The sequence below is a fragment of the Heptranchias perlo genome, chromosome 2 (genome assembly GCF_035084215.1).
Source record: "Heptranchias perlo isolate sHepPer1 chromosome 2, sHepPer1.hap1, whole genome shotgun sequence".
NCBI classification, from domain to species: Eukaryota; Metazoa; Chordata; class Chondrichthyes; order Hexanchiformes; family Hexanchidae; genus Heptranchias; species Heptranchias perlo.
Window position 1 is genome coordinate 156,186,710 of NC_090326.1, and position 15,204 is coordinate 156,201,913.

Consider the following 15,204-nt stretch of genomic DNA (forward strand, 5'->3'; position numbering starts at 1 on the left):
AGCGAGGCTCGGGGAGGGAGGGAGGGGAGTGGAGCGAGGCTCGGGGAGGGAGGGAGGGGAGTGGAGCGAGGCTCGGGGAGGGAGGGAGGGGAGTGGAGCGAGGCTCGGGGAGGGAGGGAGGGGAGTGGAGCGAGGCTCGGGGAGGGAGGGAGGGGAGTGGAGCGAGGCTCGGGGAGGGAGGGAGGGGAGTGGAGCGAGGCTCGGGGAGGGAGGGGAGTGGAGCGAGGCTCGGGGAGGGAGGGAGGGGAGTGGAGCGAGGCTCGGGGAGGGAGGGAGGGGAGTGGAGCGAGGCTCGGGGAGGGAGGGAGGGGAGTGGAGCGAGGCTCGGGGAGGGAGGGAGGGGAGTGGAGCGAGGCTCGGGGAGGGAGGGAGGGGAGTGGAGCGAGGCTCGGGGAGGGAGGGAGGGGAGTGGAGCGAGGCTCGGGGAGGGAGGGAGGGGAGTGGAGCGAGGCTCGGGGAGGGAGGGAGGGAGGGGAGTGGAGCGAGGCTCAGGGAGGGAGGGAGGGGAGTGGAGCGAGGCTCGGGGAGGGAGGGAGGGGAGTGGAGCGAGGCTCGGGGAGGGAGGGAGGGAGGGGAGTGGAGCGAGGCTCGGGGAGGGAGGGAGGGAGGGGAGTGGAGCGAGGCTCGGGGAGGGAGGGAGGGAGGGGAGTGGAGCGAGGCTCGGGGAGGGAGGGAGGGAGGGGAGTGGAGCGAGGCTCGGGGAGGGAGGGAGGGGAGTGGAGCGAGGCTCGGGGAGGGAGGGAGGGAGGGGAGTGGAGCGAGGCTCGGGGAGGGAGGGAGGGAGGGGAGTGGAGCGAGGCTCGAGGAGGGAGGGAGGGGAGTGGAGCGAGGCTCGGGGAGGGAGGGGAGTGGAGCGAGGCTCGGGGAGGGAGGGGAGTGGAGCGAGGCTCGGGGAGGGAGGGGAGTGGAGCGAGGCTCGGGGAGGGAGGGGAGTGGAGCGAGGCTCGGGGAGGGAGGGGAGTGGAGCGAGGCTCGGGGAGGGAGGGGAGTGGAGCGAGGCTCGGGGAGGGAGGGGAGTGGAGCGAGGCTCGGGGAGGGAGGGAGGGGAGTGGAGCGAGGCTCGGGGAGGGAGGGAGGGGAGTGGAGCGAGGCTCGGGGAGGGAGGGGAGTGGAGCGAGGCTCGGGGAGGGAGGGAGGGGAGTGGAGCGAGGCTCGGGGAGGGAGGGAGGGGAGTGGAGCGAGGCTCGGGGAGGGAGGGGAGTGGAGCGAGGCTCGGGGAGGGAGGGAGGGGAGTGGAGCGAGGCTCGGGGAGGGAGGGAGGGGAGTGGAGCGAGGCTCGGGGCGGGAGGGAGGGGAGTGGAGCGAGGCTCGGGGAGGGAGGGAGGGAGGGGAGTGGAGCGAGGCTCGGGGAGGGAGGGAGGGGAGTGGAGCGAGGCTCGGGGAGGGAGGGGAGGGGAGCGAGGCTCGGGGAGGGAGGGGAGGGGAGGGGAGCGCGGCTCGGGGAGGGAGGGGAGGGGAGCGAGGCTCGGGGAGGGGAGGGGAGCGAGGCTCGGGGAGGGGAGGGGAGCGAGGCTCGGGGAGGGAGGGGAGGGGAGTGTGCACAAAAGACCAGAGTCCAAAGAGCAGAGGGTGCGAGCTAGGGTTGGAGAACATTGCTGAGGTAGAGTGGGGTTTCTAGAGGCCGGGAGGAAGAAAAGGTGAAGACTGGTCTGATTGAGAAAAAGCAGCTTTAAAACAGGGAGTAAAACTTCGAGGAAAAAGCATAATTAAAGCTTAGTGTTGTAAAACCAGTGGTATTTACATGGACTTCTCATTTCACAGCTTCCTCCAGGTTTGTTGAATTTCACAGATAGCCTTAGTTTAAAAATAATTCCTTATCCAGTTTCCTCCTGTCCAAAAGATGCAGACTGCTGCCGCGGTACACAGGAGATACTCTGCCTGCCCACTAGTACAGGGCACCTGTTTGAGTCTTGACTATAAATATAGACTGGCCATTCAAACGTGAGGGGTATCTTCCCTACAGAGATGTGGCTCTGTGCGCACGGGCTGCCCTCTGGTTACCTGACACTTGTGGGAGCCGAGACTGTAAGTGTGGGCAGGCCATACGATCATAGGGTGCATCATAGCGGAGTCCAGAGTTGTCTCTAAACCAGCATCCACACGCGTGTGTGTGCGCTTTTCAACAGGAGTCGAAGGATAATATCGGCTCACCACCACCTTCTCAAGGGCAATTAGGGATGGGCAATAAATGCCGGCCTCGCCAGCGACGCCCACATCCCGTGAACGAATAAAAAAAAATATTCAATGGCAGCCACCCTCCGCCATGGCTGGGGGGGCCACTGAGGCAGCTTGTGGTATTCCTACCGTCTCCAGGCTGACATCAGTGAAAGTCAACGCAAACCTAGGGCCAAACCTGGTACTTCGCTGACCTGTAGTTGAGAATATACCTCAAAAACTCACTGCGTTAATGGACTGAGACTTGGTTTTGGTGGAGGGGGAACATGTTTTATTTTTAGAAAAAAAAAAGACATTTACTCAAATTTTGCGACAAATTGTAAATCTCACATTAAAACTGCGATCTGCTGGCAAACTAACCCCTCACCCCTCACCCCCCACCCCCCATTCCCCAGCGCCCACTGATGGGCGTGAACACGAGTAAAATTGGTCCCAGCGTTTCATCTTGATGTCTGCCCGTGGAGCTGCTGTTTCTATTTGTGTCTTCATTACTGTGAAGAAGGGCAGGAAGGCAGCGAGGACGATACCAGAACTGAGAGGATATCCTTGTCAGGAAAGGCTGAACAGGCTGGGGCTCTTTTCTGTAGAAAAAAGAAGCGGAGGGGTGACCTGAAAGAGGCGTTCAAGATGATGAAAGGCTTCGATAGGGTAGACGTGAAGAAAAAGTTTCCACTTGTGGGGGTGTCCAAAACTAGAGGTCATAAATTTAAAAGATAGTCACTAATAAATCCAATAAAGAACTCAGGAGAAACGTCTTTACTCAGAGAGTGGTTAGAATGTGGAACTTGCTACCACAGGGAGTAGTTGAGGCGAATAGCATAGATGCATTTAAGGGGAAGCTAGATAAACACACGAGGGAGAAAGGAATGGAAGGTTATACTGATCGGGTGAGATGAAGTAGGGAGGGAGGAGGCTCGTGTGGAGCATAAACACCAGTATGGACCAGTTGGGCCGAATGGCCTGTTTCTGTGCTGTACATTCTATGTAACTATGTACAGTTAAAAGCAGTGTTTTTTGGGAGCCGTGTTTATTACAGCAACACTCACCGGCAGATCAAGGCTGGGGCTTGAAACACTGGCTATTTGAAGTTCAGCCAATGACATGTTACCAGCGTCGCTATTAATAAACTCCTGGCATTTGCTGCTTTTCTTCCTCCTCTTTCCCCCCCACCCCCCCCCCAACCTCCCCATTTGACTCAATTGAAAAGGTAGCTGCTCCTAAGAGAGTTTAAATTTATATTAATCTTGCAGAGCATTGTTTGTGTGCATTTGGACAGCGTTTCAGAGATGTGATTTTGAGAGCCTCCCTCCCCCCACCTGTTTTTCGGTTTTCCCCGATCTCAGGCAAGTCCGATTCCTTCTCCCGGTCCTCTGTCAGCGTCTCTACAGAGACTGCGGTATTTGGCGAGTTTTATTTTTTTTCCCTCTTTTGCTCCCTCCCTTTCCCTCTCCCACCTTGCCGAACACTCCTTGACCCCATTCTCCATTGGGCACCTCCTCCAATAGCTTGTGTTGAGATGTGGAACTCCCAAGGGTCGGGATGCACACGCCGTGTCTGTGATACCCCAAGTTCAGGGTTTGCCATTTGTGTTTCCGTAAAGCGGGTACGGTAGCATAGTGGTTATGTTACTGGGCTAGTAATCCAGAGGCCTGGACTAAAATCCAGAGTCATGAGTTCAAATCCCGCCACGGCAGCTGGCGAATTTAAATTCAATTAATTAAATAAAAATCTGGAATTAAAAATACTAGTATCAGTAATGATGGCCATGAAAACTACCGGATTGTCGTAAAAACCCATCTGGTTCACTAATGTCCTTTAGGGAAGGAAGCCTGCCGCCCTTACCCGGTCTGGCCTATATGTGACTCCAGACCCACAGCAATGTGGTTGATTCTTAATTGCCCTCTGAAATGGCCTAGCGAGCCACTCAGTTGTAAAATCTCGCTCAAGAAGGCGGCTCACCGCCACCTTCTCAACGGCAATTAGGGATGGGCAATAAATGCCGGCCTTGCCAGCGATGCCCACATCCCGTGAACGAATAAAAGAAAAGAACCCCCCCCCCCAACTCCGATTTTAACAAAGGCTTTTCACATCTCGTTTACTTGAACTGTGAAGAACACCCAACTGCAGACTGTGTCCCCCCCACCAAACGTGGAGTGTTTTGATGTGCATGCCTCAATTATAAGATCGTCGCCAATAAATCCTAAAAGGAATTCAGGAGACCCAGAGAATGGTGAAGTTGTGGAACTCGCTGCCACAGGGAGTAGTTGAGATGAATAGCACTGACGCACTTGAGGGGAAACTGCAAAAGTACAAGAGGGAGAAAGGAATAGAAGGATAGGACGAGATGAAGTAAGGTGGGAGGAGGCTCGTGTGGAGCAAAAAGACCAGCACAGACCTGTTGGGCTGAATGGCCTGTTTCTGTGCTGTTAGTACCAAGCAATTCTGTGTAATGCAGGGCTGGAGTAGTGATGGAAGCAACTTGAGCAGCTTCAAGTGATAAATTGAGGGCTTCGCAGGAGAAGCATGTTTTCGCAATGTTGAAGTGCTTTGCCTTAAACGTGCTAGATTATGAATGGTGAGTGTTCCCCGCTCTGTTCACTAATTTTAGTAAAAATATAGCATGAAAATGAGTCACAAAATGAAAGAGAGAAAATTGCCAAAGTGCTTCTTTAAAGGGGCGGGGGGGGGGGGGCGAGGAGGAGGGAAACGTCGTAACAGCAGCATGTGATCTTTGCCTCACCTTTTCCCCACTCCCAAACTTAAAGCTTGCGGTTTTATATAAAAAAAAATCAGTGTCCAACAGATGTTCACTTGTGTTGAGTGTAACCTCTCCTGACCTGTTCTGTTAACTTTGTGTAACCTCGCAGGTCCAGGACACGGAGAAGCCGAGACCAGAGTGTGTGCCTTCTACAATGCAAACTGGGAGCAGGAGAAGACGAACCAGAGTACTGTGGAAAGGTGTGAGGGGGAGAAGGATAAACGCCGTCACTGCTATGCTTCCTGGCGGAATAATTCCGGGTCAATCGAACTGGTCAAGAAAGGCTGCTGGCTGGATGATTTCAACTGTTACGACAGGTAAGGTCCGAAACGCAGGAAGGAGCCTGGCACGGCCACGGGAAAAAAAACTTGGGATGATGGGGTCAGAGTGCTACTTCAGGTATCGCAGCAGGAGCGAAGCCGTGCGGCTCAGGGTCGGATACGTTTTAACTCGTGAAGCTGCAGCCCAGCGGGAATCGGCTCCTTCAGGAGAGGCAAAGGGGAGAAAATCACCAAAAAAAAGTGAATGGAGATCTGACGTAGCAGGTCTGTAGCGGCTATTCAGAGCTCGGGCGTGCTGGCACAGCACCATCCCACGGGCTGTACGCTGGAGCTGTGATACCAGCTTTGCTCAGCTCTGCTTTTGAGTTGTGCCTGTCTTTGGACAAGTAAGGTGGGGAATTCAGACAGGTAGCTGAACCTGTACTGCTGCACCACATCCTTCCGAGTGGGCAGAGAGCACAGAGGATCATATCTTGCCCAGGGTCCTCTCTGAGCTGTCCAATTAGTCCCGCACCCCCACTCTTTCCCCATAGCCCTGCAGATTATTGCTTTTCAAGAATATATGCCGTTCCCTTTTTGAAAGTTGTTATTAAATCTGCCTCCCTTTCAGCCAGTGTATTCCAGATCATAACAACTCGCTGCTTTTAAAAAAAAATCTCCTCATGCCGCCTCTGGTTCTTTAGCAAATTGCCGTAACTCTTGTGTCCTCTGGTTACTGACCCTTTTGCCACTGGAAACAGTTTATCTGCTGTATCAAAACCCTTCATGATTTTGAACACCTCTGTCAAATCTCCCCTTAACCTTCTCTGCTCTAAGGAGAACAACCCCAGCTTCTCCAGTCTCTCCACAAAACTGAAGTCCCTCATCCCGGGTATCATTCTAGCAAATCTTCTCTCCACCCTCTCTCAGGCCTTGACATCCTTCCTAAAGTGCGGTGCCCAGAATTGAACACAGTACTCCAGCTGGGGCCTAACCAGTGTTTCATAAAGGTTTAGCATAACTTCCTTGCTGTTGTACTCTACGCCTCTATTTATAAAGCCAAGGATCCTGTATGCCTTTTTTAACAGCCTTCTTCACTTGTCCTGCCACCTTCAAAGATTTGTGTATGTGCACCCCCAGGTCTCTCGGTTCCTGCACCCCCTTTAAAATTGAACCATTTAGTTTATATTGCCTCTCCTTGTCAAGGTTGGCCATTTGGGTGAGATACAAAAGAGCTGCTGGCACCTGTGGATCCGTACTCCAGCAAAAGCCTGGGTCTTCCAGGAGAGAGAGAGAGAGAGAGAGAGAGAATATGGAGGGGGGCCGGGTAGCGGGGATGTAGGGGGGGGATTGGCACGGAAGGGAGAAAAAAAATATCTACTGGAGTTTTCACAGCAAGGAACAGTGATGCTGCTGATGGAAAGGTTGCTCGTGAAGTTCTGTTGTCATAGAGTTATACAGCACGGATAGAGGCCCTTCGGCCCATCGTGTCCGCGCCGGCCATCAAGCCCTGTCTAATCTAATCCCATATTCCAGCATTTGGTTCGTAGCCTTGTATGCTATGGCATTTCAAGTGCTCATCCAAATGCTTCTTGAATGTTGTGAGGGTTCCTGCCTCCACAACCCTCTCAAGCAGTGAGTTCCAGACTCCAACCACCCTCTGGGTGAAAAAGTTCTTTCTCAAATCCCCTCTAAACCTCCCGCCTTTTACCTTGAATCTATGCCCCCTTGTTATAGAACCCTCAACGAAGGGAAAAAGCTCCTTAGTATCCATCCTATCTATGCCCCTCATAATTTTGTACACCTCAATCATGTCCCCCCTCAGCCTCCTCTGCTCCAAGGAAAACAAACCCAATCTTCCCAGTCTCTCTTCATAGCTGAAGCGCTCCAGCCCTGGTAACATCCTGGTGAATCTCCTCTGCACCCTCTCCAAAGCGATCACATCCTTCCTGTAGTGCGGCGACCAGAACTGCACACAGTACTCCAGCTGTGGCCTAACCAGTGTTTTATACAGCTCCATCATAACCTCCTTGCTCTTATATTCTATGCCTCGGCTAATAAAGGCAAGTATCCCATATGCCTTCTTTACCACCTTATCTACCTGTTCCGCCGCCTTCAGGGACCTGTGAACTTGCACACCAAGATCCCTCTGACCCTCTGTCTTGCCTAGGGTCTTCCCATTCATTGTGTATTCCCTTGCCTTGTTAGTCCCTCCAAAGTGCATCACCTCGCACTTTTCCGGGTTAAATTCCATTTGCCACTGTTCCGCCCATCTGACCAACCCATCTATATCGTCCTGCAGACTGAGGCTATCCTCCTCACTATTTACCACCCTACCAATTTTTGTATCATCAGCGAACTTACTGATCATACCTTTTACATTCATATCCAAGTCGTTAATGTAGACCACAAACAGCAAGGGACCCAGCACCGATCCCTGTGGTACCCCACTGGCCACAGGCTTCCAGTCACAAAAACAACCTTCGACCATCACCCTCTGCCTTCTGCCACTAAGCCAGTTTTGTATCCAAAGTGCCAAGGCACCCTGGACTCCATGGGCTCGTACCTTCTTGACCAGTCTCCTGTGCGGGACTTTATCGAAGGCCTTACTGAAATCCATGTATACCACATCCACTGCGTTACCCTCATCCACACGCCGAATCACCCCCTCAAAAAATTCAATCAAATTAGTCAGACATGATCTTCCCTTGACAAAGCCATGTTGACTATCCCTGATTAATCCTTGCTTCTCCAATGGAGACTAATTTTGTCCTTCAGAATTTTTTCCAATAATTTTCCTACCACTGATGTTAGGCTCACTGGCCTGTAGTTCCCCGGTTTTTCCCTACTCCCCTTCTTGAATAATGGTACTACATTAGCGGTTCTCCAGTCCTCTGGCACATCCCCTGTGGCCAGAGAGGTTCTGAATATATGTGTTAGAGCCCCCGCAATCTCCTCCTTTGCCTCACACAGTATGAATATATGTGTTAGAGCCCCCGCAATCTCCTCTTTTGCCTCACACAGTTGTGAACTGAAATAAATCCTTTTTTTTTTGGTCCATACAAAAGCAGCTGTTGCCAGGCCTATTGGTGTCAAACCAAAGTATAATTTGCTGCTCGCGCACCTTTCGAGTGTGAACTGCTGTCTGAGCGAGGAATGTGGGGAAGCAGAAGGGACCCTGGACTGATGCTTGAAGGCAGAACGTTCCACAATAACAAAGGAATGCACCAGGGAGCGAACTGTTGGCTGAATTGAGGGCTGCGCCAGAGATGTGTATACATCCGTGCCATTCTCCCTGACGTCCTGCCTTCCTTTTTAATAATCTTTGGAATTATTTTAGTCAGTCTCTTGCAAAGCTGGGCGGCAGAGTTATAAATGTTCCTGCCAATCCTTTCTTCAGTCACCTGATACTCTGATAATGAAAAGGCTGCAGTTTAATTTTCTCGGTGTTTGTACACAGCACAAATCTAATTCCGATGATGCTTAAAGAAGGGAACTCCAATGCAGTGAGTGGATTCTACAGTTATCAAAGCACAATTCATAAATGTCAACAGCAAAGGATAGTGATCAGAGCTGGAGAGAGATGAGTTCTAATATTGTGACCCCCAATGAGAGGCCTTAAACACACTGTTAATCTTGTATAAACTCTGACAGAAAATGTTTGCCCTTTTTTTGCGATTTGTCCTGTTTTTTCCGAAAGTTACTTGTCTTGAAGAGCCTAGGTATATTAACTACTTACTGCTTACAAGGCTGGTTTACACCTGGAGATTGTGTTCATTTTGGATCTTCATGTTGATCTGAAGTGAGTACAGTCAGCTGTTGTTTGTATACTCCCCACCCCATAGCAACACTCTGATCATATGGTACACTCCCCACCCCATAGCAACACTCTGATCATATGGTACACTCCCCACCCCATAGTAACACTCTGATCATATGGTACACTCACCACCCCATAGCAACACTCTGATCATATGGTACACTCCCCACCCCATAGCAACACTCTGATCATATGGTACACTCCCCACCCCATAGTAACACTCTGATCATATGGTACACTCACCACCCCATAGCAACACTCTGATCATATGGTACACTCCCCACCCCATAGCAACACTCTGATCATATGGTATACTCCCCACCCCATAGCAACACTCTGATCATATGGTATACTCCCCACCCGTAAACATCCCCATCCTCAATGATGGCAGAGTCCAGCACATGAGTGCAAAAGACAAGGCTGAAGCATTTGCAATCATCTTCAGCCAGAAGTGCCGAGTAGATGATCCATCTCTGCCTCCTCCCGATATTCCCACCATCACAGAAGCCAGTCTTCAGCCAATTCGATTCACTCCGCATGACATCAAGAAATGGCTGAGTGCATTGGATACAACAAAGGCTATGGGCCCCGACAACATCCCGGCTGTCGTGCTGAAGACTTGTGCTCTAGAATTAGCCGCGTCTCTAGCCAATCTGTTCCAGTACAGCTACAACACTGGCATCCACCCGACAAAGTGGAAAATTGCCCAGGTATGTCCTGTCCACAAAAAGCAGGACAAATCCAATCCGGCCAATTACCGCCCCATCAGTCTACTCACAATCATCAGCAAAGTGATGGAAGGTGTCGTCGACAGTGCTATCAAGCGGGACTTACTCACCAATAACCTGCTCACCAATGCTCAGTTTGGGTTCCGCCAGGACCACTCGGCTCCAGACCTCATTACAGCCTTGGTCCAAACATGGACAAAAGAGCTGAATTCCCAAGGTGAGAGTAACTGCACTTGACATCAAGGCAGCGTTTGACTGAGTGTGGCACCAAGGAGCCCTAGTAAAATTGAAGTCAATGGAAATCGGGGGAAAACTGTCCAGTGGCTGTAGTCATACCTAGCACAAAGGAAGATGGTAATGGTTGTTGGAGGCCAATCATCTCAGCCCCAGGACATTGCTGCAGGAGTTCCTCAGGGCAGTGTCCTAGGCCCAACCATCTTCAGCTGCTTCATCAATGATCTTCCCTCCATCATAAGGTCAGACATGAGGATGTTCGCTGATGAATGCACAGTGTTCAGTTCCATTCGCGACTCCTCAGATAATGAAGCAGTCTGTGCCCGCATGCAGCAAGACCTGGACAACATCCAGGCTTAGGCTGATAAGTGGCAAGTAACATTCGTGCCAGACAAGTGCCAGGCAATGACCATCTCCAACAAGAGAGAATCTAACCACCTCCCCTTGACATTCAACGGCATTACCATCGCCGAATCCCCCACCATCAACATCCTGGGGTCACCATTGACCAGAAACTTAACTGGACTTAACTGTGGCTACAAAAGTAGGTCAGAGGCTGGGTATTCTGTGGCGAGTGACTCACCTCCTGACTCCCCAAAGCCTTTCCACCACCTAGAAGGCACAAGTCAGGAGTGTGATGGAATACTCTCCACTTGCCTGGAGGAGTGCAGCTCCAACAACACTCAAGAAGCTCGACACCATCCAGGACAAAGCAGCCCGCTTGATTGGCACCCCATCCACCACCCTAAACATTCACTCCCTTCACCACCGGCGCACAGTGGCTGCAGTGTGTACCATCCACAGGATGCACTGCAGCAACTCGCCAAGGCTTCTTCGACAGGACCTCCCAAACCCACGACCTTTACTACTAGAAGGACAAGAGCAGCAGGTACATGGGAACACCACTGTACATTCCCCTCCAAGTCACACACCATCCCAACTTGGAAATATATCGCCGTTCCTTCATCGTCACTGGGTCAAAATCCTGGAACTCCCTTCCTAACAGCACTGTGGGAGAATCTTCACTCACGGACTGCAGCGATTCAAGAAGGCGGCTCACCACCACCTTCTGAAGGGCAATTAGGGATGGGCAATAAAAATGCTGGCCTTGCCAGCAATGCCCACATCCCTTGAACGAATTTTAAAAAAAACATATCAAGACTCTGATCTTATGGTGTACGCCCCACCCCATATCAAGACACTGATCATGTAGTGTACGCCCCACCCCATATCAAGACTCTGATCATGTAGTGTACTCCCCACCCCATATCAAGACTCATTTTTTTACGCAGCGAGTTGTTATGATCTGGAATGCACTGCCTGAAACGGTGGTGGAAGCAGATTCAATAATAACTTTCTAAATGGAATTGGGTATGTACTTTTCAAAACAAAATTGCAGGCCTGTAGGGAAAGAGCAGGCTGTGAGACTAATCGGAGAGCTCTTGCAAAGAACCAGCACAGGCACGATGGGCTGAATGGCCTCCTTCTGAGCTGGAAGATTCTGTGAAAAGGATTACTTATCTAGTGACCAGCTTTCTCTTGTACCCTGTTCCAAGAGTGTGAGGGTGGCATTAGAGTTTCTGTCGATATGGGAGCAATTTTCAAGTCTTGGACAGCCTTGGATTTATAGAGTAGTTGTTGAGGGTAAAAGAAGTGCTCGGAATAAAAGAGGAAACCGAGTTTCACTGTAGCAATGGAGGAGTTGTAGAAATTCCATTTAATACTTGAAATGGTGCAGCCAAGAATGTCAATAAATGAAGGGGGGCTAAGGGTGGAGCCCTCGAAGGCGAGGAAAGGAAGCTGTTAGTTAGACTCGTGAAAGATGTGACAAAACTATATTGTTAAAGAATGGAAAGCAGTAAGATTTTCATTGTCCCACGAGGAGCCCCCCCCCCCCCCCCCCCCGCCGTGCCCAAGCATCATTTTGGGCTTTTATGGGAATATATTGCTGACTATTGCAACCTTAAAAAGTGACTGTTTATATTGCTGTAACACTCAGCACCAATTGATTACAGGCTGAATAAGCTTAAAGTGCAATGTTTCTCTGCTGTTGTGTGGGGGAAAAAAGTGTAATTTCAGAGTGTGTTTGTAATTGGAAATACAATGTAGTAGGACCTCGATACAATGCTGACCATTCATTTAACGTGGATTTCTACACCATCGCTGGTTTACTTTGCTCTGAGATGTGATGGTTGAAGCCTAGAATTAGTAAATTGGGTTAGGCCTGGGGGTGGGGAGTGGGAACTGGATAATATTGCACAGTTGCCACTGTCTCATGTTAGACAGGATCATCTGGGCTGGGCTGGGCGCAAAGAAAATGCATCTACATTTTTCCGCATTCTACAGAACTATAGTCAGTTTGCCAGTGGCTAAAATGTTAATAGTCCATGAGGTATTCGAGGGTGATGGTTCATTGTTCTGAAATCACTGGGAGGGGAGGGAAACGGAGGGGAGGGATACTGGCTGGGGGCTGTGGGATAGATGCTAGCTTTTCATCTCTTGGACTAGAGTTCAAATTCAGTCCAGAGTGGGATGAAAGTACCCTGTGACTGCTGGCTGCAGGGGTCCTACTTGAAATGAGTTTGGGATAGTCTACAGCACAACGCTGGCATTAATTGGCAATCAGAGAGGTCAAAGGTGGCTAGTTCCAAAATAGAAGATATCATACCTGGTGCGTTGGGGTGGTGGTGTCCCAACCTATGGCCCTCAGACACTGTCAAGCCACCCCTAAAAACCCAGGCGACTTGGTCCTGTTTGTGCTTGTGTTTGTCACTGGTTTGTTCTGTTTAGAATTTAGTGGGCCTGGAGGTTTAGAAAGAGCCGTTTTTCGTGTTGTTGCCTCATTGGCGGGTAAATTGGATTTAAACTTTTTATGCGGCGTCTGAGGCTCTTTCGTAGGCATCGGTGCGTGCCATGAAGACAAAAAGCTTGGTCATCCCCCTTCAGCAGCGAGCGTTTCTCCAAAGTTAGGGCTGAGGTGCATTGTTGGGGCAGAGCGGAGTGAGCTCGACTTAAAGACACTTTTACACTTGGGCACTTAGAACATAAGAAATAGGAGCAGGAGTAGGCCATCCGGCCCCTCGAGCCTGCTCTGCCATTCAACAAGATCATGGCTGATGTTCTACCTCAACGCCATTTTCCTGCACTATCCCCATGTCCCTTGATGCCTTTAATATCTAGAAATCGATCAATCTCTGTTTTGAATGTACTGAATGACTGAGTCTCCACAGCCCTCTGGGGTAGAGAATTTCAAAGATTCATCACCCTCTGAGTGAAGAAATTTCTCCTCGTCTCAGTCCTAAATGGCCTACCCCTTATTCTGAGACTGTGACCTCTGGTTCTAGACTCCCCAGCCAGGGGAAACATCCTCCCTGCATCTACCCTGTCGAGCCCTGCAAGAATTTTGTATGTTTCAATGAGATCACCTCTCATTCTTCTAAACTCTGGAGAATTTAGGGCCAGTCTACTCATTCTCCCCTCATGCAACAATCCCGCCATCCCAGGAATCAGTCTGGTGAACCTTCGTTGCACTCCCTCTATGGCAAGTATATCCTTTGTAGAAGAATATACTCCTGTAGTTCCAGTTACAGGAGAGCGATGTCCACGTGCTGGCTCACTATGTTTTTTTTAATTCATTCATGAGACGTGGGCATCAGTGGCAAGGCCAGCATTTATTGCCCATCCCTAATGGCCCTTGAGAAGGTGGTGGTGAGCCGCCTTCTTGAACTGCTGCAGTCCGTGTGGTGAAGGTTCTCCCACAGTGCATTTCGAAAAGTGGCTTCCCTATCCCAACGCCCAAATTGTAGGCTCAGGTGTTCAGGATGAGGGGAGCTGGTACACCAACGTCACCCTCTCCTGCTTACTGAGCTACGGATGCGCTAAATGTAAAAACCTCTTCACTGTGCCGTGCCTGAACCGGCAGTGAGATATCTGAGAGATATGGGGATACAGACAGCTGGGCGCCTGAAATGAAAAATGTTTCGTAATTACTGGGCCGGGGGTGGGGGGAGGGGGGGGGAAGGAGTTAATTTGAGTTTAAAAAAAAAGTAAAGGAACCGCAGGAATTGGCCTCCAAGGGTTAATGTAGATTGAATACAGGGTCGGTTCAGTGCTTGTCTTCATTGTGCAAAGTAATTAAATCATACATCAGAATTCCAGGCCCAATGTGCTGCAACATATATAATGGAATTAATTATGTAATGAACCTTGAGGTGATCTGTGGTCTTTTTTTTTGACATATTACTCACCGTCTTGTGCCAGGTTCCACACCTGCACCTGTGGGTGATGGATCAGTGCAGCGTGTGATTGATGTGCTCTTTGTTTCTTCTTCTCTCCTGACAGAGTGGAGTGTGTAGCGACGGAGGAGAACCCTCAGGTATTTTTCTGCTGCTGCGAGGGGAACTATTGTAATGACAAGTTTTCCCACTTCCCAGAGTCTGTGCCAGAAGGTAGGTTTTTGCTAGGTTTGTCTCTGTGCGTGTGTGTGCACGTGTGTGTGGGCGTGTGTGTGCGTGATACGAGTGTGCGCCGAGCAGGCAAGCGTCGACTTCCAAGTGCTTTCTGGTTCCGAGCTGGGAGAAGGGGCACCTGAGTTCCAAACTCCCGAGGTAGCTGAATGGATCCCAAGTTGGCCTGATCTAGATTCATCCGTCTGCCGACAGGGCACCACCTCTGCCTGTATTACGCAGGAGTGGACGAGGCCTGTGGCCCACTTAAAGAAAATATACAAATAATAATAATTTGCAGCCAAGTCCCACCTGGTATCCAAATCAGTGAGATATGGGGATCAGACTCCAAATGGGGATTTGACTGGGCCTCTGCTGGCTTTGTGTGCCCTTTGAGAGAGGAGCCTGTTGGCAACACCTGTTTTGTTTATTTGAAGGTAGGGTACGGTTATTTGAGCAGTATGAGAAACATCAGTTTTGGAGAAAGGACCCCTTCTTTCTCTCCACCCCCTCCCCCCACCCCACTTTCCTCCCTACTGCCCCCACCCTCCCACAAATCCCACTGTGGTTGGAGACACACGATGGTCAGAACCAAAAGTTGTAAAGAAAGATAAAAGTTTAAGTTGGAAAGGAGATGACACAGTAAAGGAATGCCTTTATATCGCCCTAGAGCCGCCTCCAAGGCATGGGCCTCAGCAGTCAGTGGCAACACCAAAGTCGACTTGTCAGGTTTGCCAGTGGGTGGGGAAGACCATTTTTTTTTTCTTGAACTGGGTCTTCCCAA

General features: G+C 50.6%; 1 protein-coding gene across 1 annotated transcript in view; it reads left to right on the top strand.

Annotated features, from left to right (window-relative positions):
- acvr2ba (activin A receptor type 2Ba) overlaps positions 1-15,204 on the top strand; it is a 211,635-nt gene that overhangs the window by 144,459 nt on the left and 51,972 nt on the right. The window contains exons 2-3 of the mRNA XM_067999328.1: positions 5,043-5,250; positions 14,317-14,423. Of these exons, the coding sequence (XP_067855429.1) occupies positions 5,043-5,250; positions 14,317-14,423 (315 nt within the window). The remainder of the gene's footprint in view (positions 1-5,042; positions 5,251-14,316; positions 14,424-15,204) is intronic.